Raw genomic sequence first — 18,893 nt, forward strand, 5'->3', positions numbered from 1 at the left:
GAAAATAAAACAAGCTACCAAGGACTCTCAAAGTGTTCAGTGTAATTATAAAAGTCGATTGTTACTCTTTAGTTAGGATTTGAAACGTTAATGATTGGTATAGAGGGTTATATTATTCCAAAAGTTAGGCTGTATATTGTTTATGCATGTATACACAAGGAGCTCAATGCTAAATCAATTGCAGTAGTCAGGGGACTGAATTAACAATGTATTATTCTGCCACACATGGTGAAATTTGCGAAACAGTTTTGATGTCAGCTCCTGTATCTGTATAAAATAATATGATTATTAATAATGGAGAGAAGCCAGCACCTCCCGCTGCTCCATTTCAACAGCCCAGACCCAAGCTGAGTTCCTGCAAGGTTTGGAGCTGCTGCCCCGGAAGCGCTTGTTCGACCCCAGCCCTTAGTTGCCGCCCACAATGCATTGCTCCTTCCTTTCTGACATTTCCCCGTCGAGGTGAGTAAATGACGCTGAAGTGGGTCAAAACAACCCGAATCCATCCTGTTGACTTGTAGCCCTCCGGCTGGTGCAATGCGAGGAGAACGAATCCATACATAAAGAGAAACTTACTCGCGGGTCTATTTCTTCTCCCTGACCCGGCTGTCAGGATTTAATTTTGATTAAATGTTGGAGGGTGGGCCCTGGGGCTTCATATCCGCCTCGTTGGCGCCGGTGCGGGGAACCGCTGCCCTGGCTGATAATATTTTAATGGGCGGCGGATAGAGAACAGCCACCGGCTCGGATTGTTTGGAAATCGGATGTCCCGCCATTTGTGCGGTGACCGGGGTCTCCGGTCAGCATCGAGCAAAGATCTGGAGCTCGGCGAAAGACTCACTGGTAAATTCAGTGGAGTTTAATCCGCTCCTGCTGAATGTGAACCTGCTCGATTTGGCCCGACCTAACGGGGTCTGAATTGTTTCCATATTCCCAGATGGCTCCTGCTAAAAAAGGTGGAGAGAAGAAAAAGGGCCGTTCTGCCATCAACGAGGTGGTTACGAGGGAATATACAATAAATGTTCACAAGCGCATCCATGGCGTGTAAGTAAAGAGAACATTTGTTTTGAAAATATCATTTGCTTTTCAAAAAAAAAGAAAATACCTTTTGTGCCTGCAAGTTCCTATTACAATATCCTGTTTCTAAGAACACAGAACAGTACAGGCCCTTCAGCCCACGATGTTGCTGTTTGTCATTTTTATAAATGACCTAGAGGAGGGCGCAGAAGGAAGGGTGAGTGAGCAAATTTGCAGACGAACACTAAAGTCGGTGGTGTCGACAGTGCGGAAGGATGTTGCAGGTTACAGAGGGACATAGATAAGCTGCAGAGCTGGGCTGAGAGGTGGCAAATGGAGTTTAATGTAGAGAAGTGTGAGGTGATTCACTTTGGAAGGAATAACAGGAATGTGGAATATTTGGCTAATGGTAAAGTTCTTGGAAGTGTGGATGAGCAGAGGGATCTCGGTGTCCATGGACACAGATCCCAGAAAGTTGCCACCCAGGTTGATAAGGTTGTGAAGAAGGCCTATGGAGTGTTGGCCTTTATTGGTAGAGGGATTGAGTTCCGGAGTCATGAGGTCATGTTGCAGCTGTACAAAACTCTGGTACGGCCGCATTTGGAGTATTGCGTACAGTTCTGGTCACCTCATTATAGGAAGGACGTGGAAGCTTTGGAGCGGGTGCAGAGGAGATTTGCCAGGATGTTGCCTGGTGTGGAGGGAAAATCTTATGAGGAGAGGCTGATGGACTTGAGGTTGTTTTCGTTAGAGAGAAGAAGGTTAAGAGGAGACTTAATCGAGGCATACAAAATGATCAGGTGGTTAGATAGGGTGGACAGTGAGAGCCTTCTCCCGCGGATGGAAATGGCTAGCACGAGGGGACGTAGCCTTAAACTAAGGGGTAATAGACAGAGGCCAGAGGTAGGTTCTTTACGCAAAGAGTGGTGAGGCCGTGGAATGCACTACCTGCAACAGTAGTGAACTCGCCAACATTGAGGGCATTTAAAAGTTTATTGGATAAGCATATGGGTGATAATGGCATAGTGTAGGTTAGATGGCTTTTGTTTATTGACTTCCCATGTCGGTGCAACATCGTGGGCCGAAGGGCCTGTACTGCGCTGTATCGTTCTATGTGCCGACCATTTATCCTAATCTAAGATCAACCTAATCTACACCCCTTCAATTTACTGCTGTCCAAGATTCGCTTAAATGTCCCTAATGACTGACACCACCACCTCTGCTGGCAGTACATTCCACGCACTCTGTGTAAAGATTCGACCCCTGACATCTCCCCAATACCTTCCTCCAATCATCTTAAAATGATATCCTCTCATGACAACCATTTCTGCCCTGGGGAGAAGTCTCCAACTATCCACTCTATGCAAGTCTCTCATCACCTTGTACACCTTTATCAAGTCACCTCTCTTCCTTCTTCGCTCCAGTGAGAAAAGCCCTAGCTCCCTCAACCTTTCTTCATAAGTCATGCCCTCCAGTCCTGTCAGCATCCTGGTAAATCTCCTCTGCACCCTCTCCAAAGCATCCACATCTTTCCTATAATGAGGCGACCAGAACTGGACACAATATTCCAAGTATGGTTGAACCAGGGTTTGTTTTATAAAGCTGCAGCAAAACCTTATGGCTCGGGTTAAAGGCACAATCAACAATTGTGGGTGAAGTTAATGGGATCTACAATAGCCCAGAACTTGAGTGATGCAAGCTTCCCAAGGTGATTGTAGACAATTAAGAGACAGAGAGGGGGGTAAGACTGTTCATGTAGGACACTAAGGTTATGAGCAAGCTGACTCAGCCTGACTACATCAAGGAAACACAGTTTCACTGGAGGTGATGAAGAAGTAGGTGGCTTCAGTTGTCCTAATGTTTAATCAGTGGTTTTTCCCCTGCTACCATTAACAGCAGCAAGGCATATTGAAATTGTGAGCTGGGATTGTTTGCATATCGGGGGGTGATTACGCCATTAAGATTGATTGTACTGGCCCTCTGCTAAGATTAGCTGACTTGACAGTATTAATAATCAAACCTGGAATCGACTAATTTCATCTCAACAGTCTAGTTATGAAAAGAACCATCAATAGACTTCTGCCTGTTTTTCATCTACTACGGTAACCTCAGAAGTTCTTCATAAAAGAGGATGGCGGGTAGCGCAGTGGTCAGCATTGCTGCCTCACTGTGCTGAGGTCCCAGGTTCAATCGCGGCTCTGGGTCATCGTTCGTGTGGAGTTTGCACATTCTCCCTGTGTTTGCATGGGTTTTGCCCCCACACCCAAAGATGTGCAGGTTAGGTGGATTGGCCAGTCTAAGTTGCCCGTTAATTGGAAAAAATGAATTCGGTACTCTAAATTTATTTTTAAAAACTAAATGAAAGAGGACGGCAACAAAGATTTCTCCGAATAGAAGTACAAAATTTACTTTTGGGGTAGCTTTTTATAAACCCAATTTGGTATGATTGCAATGTGTGTGTTGGGATTTAACATGGTCTGCATGGTCTGCATTGGGGCAGCACGGTAGCATTGCGGATAGCACAAATGCTTCACAGCTCCAGGGTCCCAGGTTCGATTCCGGCTTGGGTCACTGTCTGTGCGGAGTCTGCACATCCTCCCCGTGTGTGCGTGGGTTTCCTCCGGGTGCTCTGGTTTCCTCCCACAGTCCAAAGATGTGCGGGTTAGGTGGATTGGCCATGCTAAATTGCCCATAGTGTCCAAAATTGCCCTTAGTGTTGGGTGGGGTTACTGGGTTATGGGGATAGGGTGGAGGTGTGGACCTTGGGTGGGGTGCTCTTTCCAAGAGCCGGTGCAGACTCGATGGGCCGAATGGCCTCCTTCTGCACTGTAAATTCTATGATTCTATGCATTGTAAACACCCATTGACAAAAGTAATAACTTGGAATTCTTTTCAAGGGGTTTTAAGAGACGTGCTCCCCGTGCCATTAAGGAGATCCGTAAATTTGCAGTGAAGGAGATGGGCACGCCAGATGTCCGCATTGATACTCGTTTGAACAAGGCTGTTTGGGCCAAAGGTGTAAGGTATGTAACTGAAAGTAAATTTAATTGTTCTTTAGTACAGTCTCAAGACAGCTGGACTACGCAAACCAGTTACTTGTATTTCCAAACTCTTCCCATAGCTTCAAGAACCAGTTTGATAATATGTCCTGTTCTTGCTGTACAGTCAAATGATGGGCATGAAAGATTTTTATCGTGTGAAAGGACTTGAGGACAGTTCAGGAGTTTTCATTTCCTGTATTGCTGGTTACTTTTTACTTGTCTTGCTGGTTTTATCAAAGGTGAAAATCAGACCAAATATTTTAAGGCATATGAAACTGCTTGATAGATCAACAGTTGTTCCTACACTTTCTCGCTCTATGCAGAGGCTTACATTTAAAATTGGGTTGGACTGTGGAAATCTGTCCACTGGCACTTCAGTATAACATCTAATTGTTTGTCTCACCAGGGTCAAAAATTCATGAGATCTTGGACTGTGTTGCAGTTGGCTGTTGCCTTTTCTGGCATGTATCATTAGGATATTCTAGCATAAAAATAGCTGTAGAAATTCAAGTACCCAATTCTTTTTTTTTTTCAATTAAGGGGCAATTTACCGTGGCCAATCCATCTACCCTGGGTTGTGGGGTGAGAGCCATGCAGACCAGGCGAAAATGTGCAAACTGCACACGGACAGTGACCCGGGGTCAGGATTGAACCCGGGTCCTTAGCGCCGGAAGACAGCAGTGCTAACCACTGCGCCACCATGCCGCTCAATGTTTCCGCTTTTAATCAGACGGAAACATGCAATTTAAGTTTGGTTGACTGTTTTGGATTTGAATGTTTGTGTTGATCAAAATGTTTAATGGGATGGGCAGTATGGTGGCACAGTGGTTAGCACTGGGACTGAGGCCCTGGGTTCGAATCCCGGCCTGGTTCACACTCCGTGTGGAGTTTTGCACATTTTCCCCGTGTCTGCGTGGGTTCACCCCCACAAACCCAAAGATGTGCAGGTTAGGTGGATTGGCCATGCTAAATTGCCCCTTAATTAGAAAAAAAATAAATGGGTACTCTTTAAGTTGTTTTTTTAAAAAGCAAGGACACCTATGTAAGACTGTTCACGACTACAGCTCCGCCTTCAACATGAAAATAATTGGGAACGCTTAAAAATTTTTTTAGATGTTTAATGGGATTTCACACTGTCAAAAGATGTAATTTTTACAGCTAGCGTGACAATGGTTTTACATTTCAACAACCTTTTTTTTTGTAAAAATTAATGATTCCAGTTTTCATGAGATCACTGGCCTGTGATCAAGATATCGCTTAGTTGATAAGGTTGTAAGTCCCTGGTGATGATTCCTCCTTTCATTCCAATTACGAATCCTGCTTCGAGGAGGTATTACTTGGACACATGCGCATTCACCTCTATGGTTGACTATTCGTTTAATGACTGTACTTTTGAGCCAAGTTGAACCAATCTAGGACTGCAGGTATTCTACAATCATACATTGATCATGACATAATGTAACAGTTACTTTTTATTGGGAAAAGCCTTTGCGCCTTCCTTTTTGTAGTGTCATATTGGCAACAATTGTCCTAATGATATGGCACCGAAAGAGTTAATTGTACCTGTCCCATCTATGAAAAAGCCATACAGTTTAAACCCATGTCTCTGCTTTCCCCCCATGACTCAACAAAATTTTCCCCATTCGGTATTTATCCAAGTGCTTTTTGAATGTTACAAATGTCAGGTAGCCAATTAAGGCTCAAGGCACCAGAGAGACGCTAACTGGAATTTTCCAGCTGACAGTTGGACTCCTAAGTGGAGCCACATCCCAACTGATGTATGGAGGTTGCCTCCTGGTGATAAGTCTTACCTCCATCTGCAGTTCCTACCTATGCTGCCAGAGCAGATGATCCATTAAGGCTGGAAGGACTCTTAATGGCCCTGGACTCTCAGGAATGCCCAACCCCTTATTGGCCGGAAATGCAAAAATTGCTTCAGGCAACAATGCAATGTGAGGTCAGGGCCATTTTCAAAAGAAACTGCTTTCTCCTTCTGTCTGTCCTGCACCTTGCTAACTGGAATCATAGAATCCACACTGCAAAAGCAGGCCAATCGAGTGCACCAGCCCTTGGAAAGAGCACCCTATCCCAGTAACCCCACCCAACCTTTTTGGACACTTAAGGCCAATTTAGCATGGCATGTCCACCTAATCACATCTTTGGACTGGGAGGAAGCCGGAGCACCAGGAGGAATCCCACGCAGACACTGGGAGAACGTGCAGACTCCGCACAGGCAGTGACCCAAGCTGGGAATCGAACCTGGCACCCTGGAGCAATAAAGCAACTGTGCTACCCCCCAAACTATCTCTGCGTAGTTTTGCATCTTTTGTCTACTCCCTTTACATATGCAGTACGCATGTGACACTAATTATCTGCTTTCTGAAGTGGACGTAAAGCATCCTGTGATGTTTGTCCAGAAATGAGTGGCAGTTTTAACCCGAATGTCTTTGACAATATTTATCTATCATCGTTCAACAGATTTATTATCTCATGGCTAATTAGGGGAGCTGCTTGTGTGCGACTAGGTCTGTTAGGTGGTAAGGAAACCAACATACTAGATCTCATTCTCACCAACCTGCCTGCCGCAGATGCATCTATCCATAGCAGTATTGGTAGGAGTGACCACCATGCAGTCCTTGTGGAAATGAAATCCCAAGGATACCCTCCATCGTGTTATGTGGCACTATCATCGTGCTAAATGGAACAGGTTTCAGCATCAGTGAAGCCATTAGCAGCAGCAGAATTATACTCGGCCACAATCTAACCTCATGGCACGGCATATCCCCCACTCTACCATTACCACTAAGCCAGGTGCTCAATCCTGGTTCAATGAAGAGTGCGGGAGGGCATTCCACAAGCGGCACCAGGCATAACGAAAAATGAGATGTCAACCCAGTGAAGCTACAACACAGGACTCCTTGTATGCCAAACAATATAAGCAAGAGATAGACACAGCTAATGGTGGTGGACAATTAAACAACTCACAACAAATATCACCGTCCTCATTGATGGAGCCCAGCACATTAGTGCAAAAGAAGCTGAAGCATCAGCAATAATCTTCAGAAGTGCCGTGTGGATGGTCCATCTTGGCCTCCTGAAGGCTCCAGCATCACAGGTGCCAGTTTTCAACCAATTCGAGTCATCCCATGTGATATCAAGAAACAGCTGAAAGCACTGGATACAGCAACGGCTATGGGCCCTGACAATATTCTGGCAATAGTAGTGAAGACTTGTGCTGAACTATCTGCACGCTGAGCCACGCTGTTCTGGTACAGCTACAATACTGGCATCTACCCAGCAATGTGGAAAATAGCCCAGGTATGTTCTGAACATAAAAAGCAGGAGAAATCCAACCTGACCAATTACTGTCCTATCGGTCTACTTTCGATCATCAGCAAAGTGACGGAAGGGATCATCAATGGTGCTATGAAGCGGCACATAACACTAACCTGCTCACTGCTCAGTTTGTGTTCCACCAAGGTCATTCAGCTCCTGACCTCATTACAGTGTTGGTTCAAACATGGACACAAGAGCTGAACTCCAGGGATGAGGTGAGAGTAACTGCCCTTGTGCTCAAGGAGCACTAGCAAAACTGGAATCGGGAGGAAATCTCTCCATTGATAGAAGGTAGCACAACTGAAGATGGTTGTGGAGGTGAGTCATCTCAGTCACACATCACTGCAGGACTTTTTCAGGGTAGTGTTCTACGCCCAACAATCTTCAGCTGCTCCATCAATGACCTTCCAACATAAGGTCAGATGAGGGGATGTTTACAAATGACTGCACAATGTTTGACACCATTCGTAACTCCTCTGACACTGAAGCAGTCCATGTGTAAGATCTGGACAATATCCATTCACTCCCTCCACCGCTGACACACAGTGGCAGCAGTGTGTACCATCTACGAGACGCACTGCAGAAACTCAGCAAGGCTCCTTAGGCGGCACCTTTCAAGCCCACAGCCACTGCCATTAGAGGGCAAGGGCAGCAGATACATTTAAACACCACCACCTGGAAGTTCCCCATCAAGTCGTTCTCCACCCTGACTTGGAAATATATTGTTCTTTCACTGTCACTGGGTCAATAGCACAGTGGATGTGTCTATACCATGTAGCCTGCAGCAGTTCAAGAAGGCAGCTCGCCATCACCTTAAGAGGAATTGGGGATGGACAACAAATGCTGGCCTAGCCAGCGAAGCCCACAACCTGAAAAAAATAATTTAAACATTTTGGCTGCAATTGTTCCCACAACACTTGCGACCCAAAGTGATTTTGGTCACCCTGGGATTGTGAACTGCACTGTAAATGCAAGTGTTTTAGACGTGTGCACTGTATTGAGAATATCTCAAAATTGAAAAGAGAAGTACTGACGCCACTGAGATCGGCCATAGCTTGTGAGAATTACTCTAGCTCGTGCAGCACTTCATTCCCCCCCCCACCCCTCGCACAGATTCAATAAGCCATTGCATGCAGGGCTCACAATGTATAATTTAACCGTTCCCATTTGACTGGTTTTGCTGGTGAGAATGGAGAACAGAAACTTCTCTTTCAAAGGAGACCCAGCTGAAACCTCTCCTGAAAGATGTGCCCCTAAATTTTTGATATCCTTGTAAATCGATTTTGCGCCTTTCTTGTGCTTCTATATCCATTCCCATAGATGGTAAACGGAATCTTGATCCACTGCAGTTTGCCTATCACCGCAGATGCTATCTCCCTGGCTCTGCAATTGACACTCGGAACACCTCGACAACAAGGACACCTATGATGGGCAGCACGGTGGCGTATTGGGTTAGCACTGCGGCCTCACGGCGCCGAGGTCCCAGGTTCGATCCCGGCTCTGAGTCACTGTCCATGTGGAGTTTGCACATTCTCCCCGTGTATGCGTGGGTTTCGCCCTCACAACATAAAAATGTGCAAGCTAGGTGGATTGGCGACGCTAAATTGCCCCTTAATTGGAACAAATGAATTGCTACGTTTTTTTTTTAAAAGCAAGGACATCTATGTAAGACTGTTCATCGACTACAGCTCTGACTTCAAACACCATTATCCCGACAAGACTAACAACCAGCTGCAATTCTGAACTTGACCCCTCCCTGTGCAGCTGAATTCTTGACTTCCTCACAGACCGCAATCTGTCAGAATAGGCAACGGCACCTCCTCCACAATAGTCCTCAACACCAGGGCCCCGCTTGGATGTGTGCTCAGTCCTCTACTGTACACTCTACACACATGACTGGCAAGATTCAACTCCAACTCAATCTATAAGTTTGCGGATGATTGGACTGGTGGGCCGAATCTTAAAACAGCGACGAATCAGACTACAGGAGGGAGATAAGTCACTTGGTTGCATGGTGTACCGAAAACAACCTCTCTAAATGTCGGAAAGGCCAAGGAACTGATCAGGAAGTGTAGCACGACACATACTCCTGTTTGCACCAATGGCTCCGAATTGGGGGTGGTCCTGGGGGTCACCATCACCAATAATCTGTCCTGGTCCACTCACGTTGATGCAACAATCAAGAAAGCCCAACAACGTCTCTACTTCCTACGGAAGCTAAAGAAATTTGGCATAACTCCATCTACTCTCAAATTTCTACAGATGTGCAATAGAGAACATCCTAACCAGCTGTATCACAGCCTGGTATGGCAACTGCTCGGTCCAAGATCTGAAGAAGCTGCAGTGTGGTGAGCTCAGCCCAACATATCACACATGCTTGCTACCCCCACATTGAATCTGTATACACCTGCTGCCTCAGGAAGGCAGGCAGCATTATTAGAGATCCCTCTCACCCAGGCGTTGCCTCCTTCCAGACCCTTCCATCAGGCAGAAGGTACAAAGAACAAAGAAATGTACAGCACAGGAACAGGCCCTTCGGCCCTCCAAGCCCGTGTCGACCATGCTGCCCGACTAAACCACAATCTTCTACACTTCCTGGGTCCGTATCCCTCTATTCCCATCCTATTCATGTATTTGTTAAGATGCCTTAAATGTCACTATCGTCCTTGCTTCCACCACCTCCACCGGTAGCGAGTTCCAGGCACCCACTACCCTCTGCGTAAAAAACTTGCCTCGTACATCTACTCTAAACCTTGCCCCTTTCACCTTAAACCTATGCCCCCTAGTAATTGACCCCTCTACCCTGGGGAAAAGCCTCTGACTATCCACTCTGTCTATGCCCCTCATAATTTTGTATACCTCTATCAGGTCTCCCCTCAACCTCCTTCGTTCCAGTGAGAACAAACCGAGTTTATTCAACCGCTCCTCATAGCTAATGCCCTCCATACCAGGCAACATTCTGGTAAATCTCTTCTGCACCCTCTCTAAAGCCTCCATATCCTTCTGGTAGTGTGGCGATCAGAATTGAACACTATACTCCAAGTGTGGCCTAACTAAGGTTCTATACAGCTGCAACATGACTTGCCAATTCTTATACTCAATGCCCCGGCCAATGAAGGCTAGCATGCCGTATGCCTTCTTGACTACCTTCTCTACCTGTGTTGCCCCTTTCAATGACCTGTGGACCTGTACTCCTAATCTCTTTGACTTTCAATACTCTTGAGGGTTCTACCATTCACTGTATATTCCCTACCTGCATTAGACCTTCCAAAATGCATTACCTCACATTTGTCCGGATTAAACTCCATCTGCCATCTCTCCGCCCAAGTCTCCAAACAATCTAAATCCTGCTGTATCCTCTGACAGTCCTCATTGCTATCCGCAATTCCACCAACCTTTGTGTCGTCTGCAAACTTACTAATCAGACCAGTTACATTTTCCTCCAAATCATTTATATATACTACAAAGAGCAAAGGTCCCAGCGCTGATCCCTGTGGAACACCACTGGTCACAGCCCTCCAATTAGAAAAGCATTCTTCCATTGCTACTCTCTGCCTTCTATGACCTAGCCAGTTCTGTATCCACCTTGCCAGCTCACCCCTGATCCCGTGTGACGTCACCTTTTGTACTAGTCTACCATGAGGGACCTTGTCAAAGGCCTTACTGAAGTCCATATAGACAACATCCACTGCCCTACCTGCATCAAATCATCTTAGTGACCTCCTCGAAAAACTCTAGCAAGTTAGTGAGACACGACCTCCCCTTCACAAAACCATGCTGCCTCTCACTAATACGTCCATTTTCTTCCAAATGGGAGTAGATCCTGTCTCGAAGAATTCTCTCCAGTAATTTCCCTACCACTGAAGGCCTGTAGTTCCCTGGATTATCCTTGCTACCCTTCTTAAACAGAGGAACAACATTGGCTATTCTCCAGTCCTCTGGGACATCCCCTGAAGACAGTGAGGATCCAAAGATTTCTGTCAAGGCCTCAGCAATTTCCTCTCCAGCCTCCTTCAGTATTCTGGGGTAGATCCCATCAGGCCCTGGGGACTTATCTACCTTAATATTTTTTAAGACACCCAACACCTCGTCTTTAAATCTCAATGTGACCCAGGCTATCTACACACCCTTCTCCAGACTCAACACCTACCAATTTCTTCTCTTTGGTGAATACTGATGCAAAGTATTCATTTAGTACCTCGCCCATTTCCTCTGGCTCCACACATAGATTCCCTTGCCTATCCTTCAGTGGGCCAACCCTTTCCCTGGCTACCCTCTTGCTTTTTATGTATGTGTAAAAAGCCTTGGGATTTGCCTTAACCCTATTTGCCAATGACCTTTCGTGACCCCTTCTAGCCCTCCTGACTCCTTGCTTAAGTTCCTTCCTACTTTCCTTATATTCCACGCAGGCTTCGTCTGTTCCCAGCCTTTTAGCCCTGACAAATGCCTCCTTTTTCTTTTTGACGAGGCCTACAATATCTCTCGTTATCCAAGGTTCCCGAAAATTGCCGTATTTATCCTTCTTCCTCACAGGAACATGCCGGTCCTGAATTCCTTTCAACTGACACTTGAAAGCCTCCCACATGTCAGATGTTGATTTGCCCTCAAACATCCGCCCCCAATCTATGTTCTTCAGTTCCCGCCTAATATTGTTATAATTAGCCTTCCCCCAATTTAGCACATTCATCCTCGGACCACTCTTATCCTTGTCCACCAGTACTTTAAAACTTACTGAATTGTGGTCACTGTTACCGAAATGCTCCCCTACTGAAACATCTACCACCTGGCCGGGCTCATTCCCCAATACCAGGTCCAGTACCGCCCCTTCCCTAGTTGGACTGTCTACATATTGTTTTAAGAAGCCCTCCTCGATGCTCCTTACAAACTCCGCCCCGTCTAAGCCCCTGGCACTAAGTGAGTCCCAGTCAATATTGGGGAAGTTGAAGTCTCCCATCACCACAACCATGTTGTTTTTACTCTTTTCCAAAATCTGTCTACCTATCTGCTCCTCTATCTCCCGCTGGCTGTTGGGGGGGGGGGCCCAACATTGTGACTGCACCCTTATTCCTGATCTCTACCCATATAGCCTCACTGCCCTCTGAGGTGTCCTCCCGCAGTACAGCTGTGATATTCTCCCGAACCAGTAGCGCAACTCCAGTAGCAGAAGTCTGAAGACCCGCACATCCAGACATAGGAACAGCTTCTTCCCCACAGCTACAAGACTCTTCAACAACTCCCTCTCGGACTGATCTGTTCCCTGTAAGAACACTATTCACGATGCCCTGTGCTGCTCTTGCTCATGTATTTGCTTTGTTTGGCCCCTTGTTCCGCACTGTAACCAATCACTGTTTGCCGATGTACCATTTGTCAATGTTCTCTGTTGATTATTCTTTTGTCTACTATGTATGTATTGTGTACGTTCCCTCGGCCGCAGACAAATACTTTTCACTGTGCTTTGGTACATGTGACAATAAATAAATCCCAAAAAAATTAAATGTGGTTGCCCAAGTGGGGTCTAACCATTGTTCGATACAGGTTTAGCATAACTTCCTTACTTTTCAATTCAATCTATCAGAAGTAAACTAGTGCTTAGTTTTTTTATGGCCTTGGTTAATCTATGTTGCTTTGTGTATTTGTGCTCCCAGTTCTCTAGATTTCTTACTTTCTAAGCAACCTACTTATTTTTTCTTGCCAAAAATGCTCTTGTTAATTTGACAATTATATGCTGACTCTGACTTTTATTGCATTGTATTGACCATCCCTGCAACCCCAATTTGATGTGTGGAAATCTAGAAATTGCATTTTCAATTCAAAAGTCTAGATCATTAATATCATCTGATCCTTCTGGTGTTAGGACACAATAGGCTAGCGGACTGTTCATTCCAGTTCCACTTGGCCCAAAGTCACAATAAGGTGGAAACTAAATTTTATTTTAAAATACCCACGGTCTTCAGCTGCTCAATAATTAGTCAGCAGAGTTTTAAATTTAATCACAATTAACTTTTTATTATTAACAGTAACTAATTAAATAGACAACAGATACAACTGGTTAACTACTATCTAATCTCTGACCTAACACACCCCACCATATATATATACACACACACACACACACACACACACACAAACAGGGGAAAGAGGGGTGTAAAATTATGATGAGAGTCTTTGTTTACGATGCACATCTTCCAGTTAGTTTCTTCTCAAGCTAGCCTTTCAGGGGTGTTTTCTTTTCTTTCAGCTTGTAATAGTTTTCACTGCAGCGTCACAGAAATAACTGGCACCTAACATTTGGGAGAGAGGGGCGGCTTCTACTTTCACGGCCTAGAAGCTTCTGCCATTGGATAGAAAGCAGGAGAGCAGCAAGAGCTGCTTTCCAGTGGACTCCTGATTTCGCTTTGAAAAAACGCACCTGACAGGATACAATTTCTGGTGCCATAAAGTCTGGGTTCTTTTGCCCAAAATACAAAACGTTATAACAATGTACTGTTTTTACAGTTTTAGTTCTTTGCATCCTCTGCTCAACTTAAAGGTATATCTCCATTTATGATCCAAGGACCAAAAACGATAAAGACAAAATAAAAGAAATAGGAACTAAGAATCGACAGGAAGGGCCCTTACAATGGGGTACCAGTTTCCACCCGCTGCCAGTCTGAAAACTACTCTTTAAACCTGGTGACGCGATTTAGCCCTTTTAGGATTTGGGATTGTGAAAGCCAGTGAACAAGTAAACATTTATATCAGACCAGAAACAGTGTCTCCAGAAATATTATGCAGCTCTTAATTTCCAGTAAAGGTGTAGTACGTGGTAATTTACAAACCGGTTGATGAAGCTCATTACAACATTATTCATTTTAAAGCAGTTGCATATTTTTGTAGGAGGGATTAACCTACGTACGGGATGATTTTATCTGACCCTGGTTTAGTATTGCATTCGTAGCTCAGTTTTAATATGGGCTATGCCCAGTGGCTCTCAGATTAGACACCACCTGATCTACAAATCCTTTAACTTCTTCCAATATTGAAATTAAACAAAACTCCCATCACGATTATATATGTTTACTTAAAATCTAAAATTGATACCTATTTGGAGCTCTTGCATTACTTAGGCTTTAACGAAAATCAATTTTCTAATTGTCTGATGTGTATGACACGCTACCATAAATCTGCCCGTGCACATGTTGAATAGTAGTTTCCATTACATTTCTATATAAATAACTTTCTCTTCCACCACCCCCAGGAATGTTCCATATCGCATTCGTGTGCGTTTATCCAGAAAGCGCAACGAGGATGAGGACTCGCCTAACAAACTCTACACATTGGTAACTTACGTTCCTGTCACATCCTACAAAGGTGAGCTAGCACGGGTTTAAAAATCTTGATAGGGATAACGGAATTTGCTTAATATCTTATGGCTCAAATTGAAATGTGGAAGAGCTTGTGTACTAATTCTGCTCTTGCTTCCATTGATGGTGTGGACTGGGTCATTTGTAGACGTGCTCAGCACAAGATGCAGACCTTCACTTACAACCTTGATTCAGGTTACTTAATCAAGGAACCACCTGCCACCAGATAATTTAAGAGCAGTATATAACATCAAAATGGTAATGAGCTTAGTAAAATATGTGATCAAATTCATTTGTGACATTTTATGCTTCAAGGACCCCAAACCTCTTGAGAGTGGTTTGTACCATTCAATTTGTGAGCAAATCTGTTGTATTGACTAATGGGTCTGACTTCCTGTAAGTGAATGCTTGGACTGGAAAGATCGTTTTTCTCCTGACCTTAAGGAGCAACCTAACAAACCCAATATTGAACTGGATACTGCAGTTACTTAAGCCCTCTTCTAATTTGCAGCCTAATTTTTGGAAGAGTGTTGAGAAAAATCATGATTGTAAACTTATTCTATAATGCCTCCCATAATTCCCTGTTACCAGGCTAGAGCATAATCATTGTACGCACTTTTACTGGTGCTATCTCCCATCAGTCACCACATGCAAACTAAGTTTGACTTGTTGGCATCACAGGGCATGAGTGACCTGTCAATTATGCTGCCCTGGAAACCATCCAGCAATTAATCACTATATAGTGTTAGACAAATTCTCATCTTCAAGGGCTTGACCTTCATTTTAAGCCCAGTTTTATGCTCATGTGTGTTTAAGCCAGAGCTAAGTTTAACTTGATCCTGCAGTGACACAGCACAGCTGAACGAAGCATAGTTGAAGATGTTTTTCAACGCTCAACGCTATGAGCAATCCTAAAATACAAAATGCTCAGAGAAGAAATGTGCGGCGCAAATGTTCCGCCTCAAGCAGCACCCTTTGTCTGAAAGTTAACACCTCTACCATAAACACCCAAGAAACTGTACTGGATGATTTTGATTTTCACTTGAGGCACTCAATCGTGGAAAGAAAAAACAATCACTCGGTCCGAATGTCTTTTTTTTTTTTGTTGAGTAAATTAATGTGAACTCTGCAGCAGGTGGAAAAGCAAATTGAATAGATATCAGAAGGGGAAAAAAGAGGGACTCAAAGTTCCTCTTGCAGACTTTTATGGACTCAGCTGTAATGATTCCTGTTTACACTTGATGGAGTTAGAGATCCAGGCTTACTGGACAAGAAATTCCCAAGATGGGAGACTCCATTAGATAAATCAAGATTTTTAATAAGCTGCTATTATGGAATGAATGACTTGACTAACTATGTCTATTTTGTTTTACAGGTCTGCAGACAGTTAATGTTGATGAGAACTAAATTGTAAATGTTAACAAAATAAACTGTAAAAAGTGACTGCCTAGTTTTTTTTTTGAGACTTTATAGATTCCACACCTAAATTTAGTTAGGCACACAGTACAGAAAAATCAATTTATTCAAAATTGCACATACACAATCTGTAAACTTGACATTGTACTCAAACACATTTTTAGTACAGGCTTTTTATTTACATTAGAACTTAAAGGTTTCAACTGCCAGCGCTGAAACGCACATTCAAAAGGCTAGTGGATTGTCAGATTAATTCTCTGTTGATACTGATTTGCTACAGCATGGAGGAGTTTACTTTTTATGGGTACCGACCTTTCAAAAAAGTTCACCAAGCTTTGCTCAGTCAGCAGGGAAGCCAAAATTTGCTCAAAAGACACACTCCAGTTATCCTCTCCAGGCTGTGATGGTGGATAATTATTCTTTGGGCCTATATCCACCTCTTCAAACACATCATCATCTGTAGGTGTCAACACATCAGTTTCTTTAAAACTTGCACTGGGAGGCAGTTCAGACATGCTTCCTGAGTTCCGTATTCTTTGTCCCACTTCCCCAATCTGGAGTAGAAGAGTAGTAACTGTAGCAATAGCTTGGTAAAGATGGTTCTCTTCAGGGTCTTCTCGAAACATACTGTATAATGTCTTGCAAAACTGGATGAACTCTCTCTGCATGGGATTAGAAATAGACATTGTAAAACGTGCATCAAATCCGTACAGCCCAACAGACAATGCAAGTCTTGCTCTGAAGAAATCAGAGGGTGGTGAATCTGGAAATCATTGCTGCAGAAGACTGGAGGCCAAATCAGTGTGTCTTTAAGACAGACATAGATAGGTTCTTGATCAATAAGGGGATCAGTGGTTATGGAGAGAAGGCAGGAGAATGGGGATGAGAAACACATCAGCCATGATTGAATGGCAGAGCAGGCTCGATGGGCCAAATGGCCTAATTCTGCTCCTATGTCTTCTGGTCTAAGATAGCACCATTCATTTACTATGCTGATTTGAAGTCCAGCGTGACAATTGTACACAAATGGTACATGCAGTGAACGTTGCTTAAAACTAGAGTTTCCAGTAATTTTGAATCTTATTTATCATTTCTACTAATTTATAATGAAACAATTGTTACTGTTTACATCTGTAAATGAGATCTTGTGTAATTCTCATCAAGGCAGCATCTCACGTTGGATGCAAGTTTCCTGGAAGCGCAGTAGTGTAGACGGGAGCAGAGAGTTTCTAAGGAATATCGATGGAACTATGGCAGATAGACCTTGGGAAGATAGAGCAGTGTTTTCTAAGTGATGAGCTGGAAACTAAAGCAAAGATAGATACAAATTGTCCAAAAAAAAAAACCTAATGGAGCACTGGGTTAAAATACAAATGATGTGGAGATGCCGGTGTTGGACTGGGGTGAGCACAGTAAGAAGTCTTACAACACCAGGTTAAAGTCCTTCACCTGAGGAAGGAGCAGCGCTCCGAAAGCTAGTGACATCGAAACAAACCTGTTGGACTTTAACCTGGTGTTATAAGACTTCTTAAAATACAAAGTAGTGGAAGTTATGGTGTAGTAAGTTGTGACTAGAATACATGTGAAGTCTGAGTTCAGTTCTTGGAACCAAAACTCAGATATCCATGGAATGTGTGCAGTGGCGATTTGACCAAATAATATTGGATTTAAATTATAAGGATTAGTTGCAGAACCTATTGAAAAATATTTTATTGGATGTTCAATTATATACAGAACAGATGAGCAAACAGTAAACCATACACAATTAAAACTATTCCCCTGTACTGTCCCCTCTTTTTACCCCCAGCTCCCTCCAAAACACAAATACCCTCCCCCTTACTGACATGTTAATGCCCCTTAAAGAAGTTAATGAACAGCCTCCACCTTGTGGAGAATCCCTCTACCCGTTTTATGCCAAACTTGATTTTTTTTCTAGGTGGAGGAACTCTGCCAAGTCACTCACCCATGCCCTCACTTTTGGCAGCTCAGGGTTCCGCCAACACAGCGAAATCCACCTCCGGATTATTAGGGTGGCAAAGGATACCACTTAAGCCTCCCTCTACATGAATTTAGGATCCTCTGACAGCCCAAATAATTGCCACCCACTGGCTCGGCGCCACTCCCAAAATCTTCGATATTACATTCGCAAACTCTTTCCAGAACCCCTCCGACAGGCCCAACCCGAACCGCCCTAGCACCTACAGCCACTCGTGGATCAGGTGACGGAGAACTTTAGGAGATGGGATGCACTCCCGTTGTCATTGGCAGGGAGGGTTCAGACAGTGAAGATGACTGTCCTCAAGTTCTTGTTTGTATTTCAGAGCCTCCCAATCTTCATTCCCAAGGCATTTTTCAGGAAAGTGAAAGGTATTCTCAGGGTTTGGGTGGGTAAAGCCCCGCAGGTGAAGAAAGTGGGCACCAATATGTGGCAACCACCAGTTTGCTCGGGGGGGGGATCGTTTATAGGTTTGGGGATTTGTTTATAGATGGGGGCTTTCTGTGCTTGGAGGAGTTTGAGCTGCCCGGTGGGAATGGGTTCCGCTACTTGCAGGTTATGGACTTTGTGTGGAGGCAGGTATTAACCATCCCGCACCTGCCACCGCAGGGGCTACAGGATAAGGTAGTGTCGAAAGTGGGAGAGGGGAAGGTACCAGAAATCTATAAAGAGCGCGGGGGGGGGGGGGGAGAAGAGAGAGAGAGCCCCGACAGGTGAAGTGGAGTTGGGTTGAGAGGCTGTGTTAGA

At 44.3% G+C, this 18,893-nt stretch overlaps 2 protein-coding genes across 9 annotated transcripts in view; one reads left to right on the top strand and one right to left on the bottom strand.

Annotated features, from left to right (window-relative positions):
• Window positions 1-16,177, top strand: part of LOC140391761 (large ribosomal subunit protein eL31) — a 245,433-nt gene extending 229,256 nt beyond the window's left edge. For 3 of the 5 annotated variants that reach the window (XM_072476605.1, XM_072476604.1, XM_072476609.1), the window contains 4 exons: window positions 935-1,041; window positions 3,912-4,037; window positions 14,629-14,741; window positions 16,110-16,177. In XM_072476605.1, the coding sequence (XP_072332706.1) occupies window positions 935-1,041; window positions 3,912-4,037; window positions 14,629-14,741; window positions 16,110-16,141 (378 nt within the window). In that variant the 3' untranslated portion in view covers window positions 16,142-16,177. Of the gene's footprint in view, window positions 1-440; window positions 460-934; window positions 1,042-1,145; window positions 1,232-3,911; window positions 4,038-14,628; window positions 14,742-16,109 lie in introns of those variants that run through there. The other 2 variants (XM_072476610.1, XM_072476607.1) reach the window with 2 other exon arrangements.
• A 61-nt stretch (window positions 16,178-16,238) lies between these two features.
• The window catches only part of LOC140391760 (TBC1 domain family member 8-like), a 165,998-nt gene continuing 163,343 nt past the window's right edge, over window positions 16,239-18,893 (bottom strand). For 2 of the 4 annotated variants that reach the window (XM_072476603.1, XM_072476602.1), the window contains exon 20: window positions 16,239-16,812. In XM_072476603.1, coding sequence (XP_072332704.1) covers window positions 16,384-16,812 — 429 coding nt within the window. In that variant the 3' untranslated portion in view covers window positions 16,239-16,383. The remainder of the gene's footprint in view (window positions 16,813-18,893) is intronic. The other 2 variants (XR_011935165.1, XR_011935166.1) reach the window with 2 other exon arrangements.

Source organism: Scyliorhinus torazame, chromosome 15, assembly GCF_047496885.1.
Source record: "Scyliorhinus torazame isolate Kashiwa2021f chromosome 15, sScyTor2.1, whole genome shotgun sequence".
Taxonomy (NCBI): Eukaryota; Metazoa; Chordata; class Chondrichthyes; order Carcharhiniformes; family Scyliorhinidae; genus Scyliorhinus; species Scyliorhinus torazame.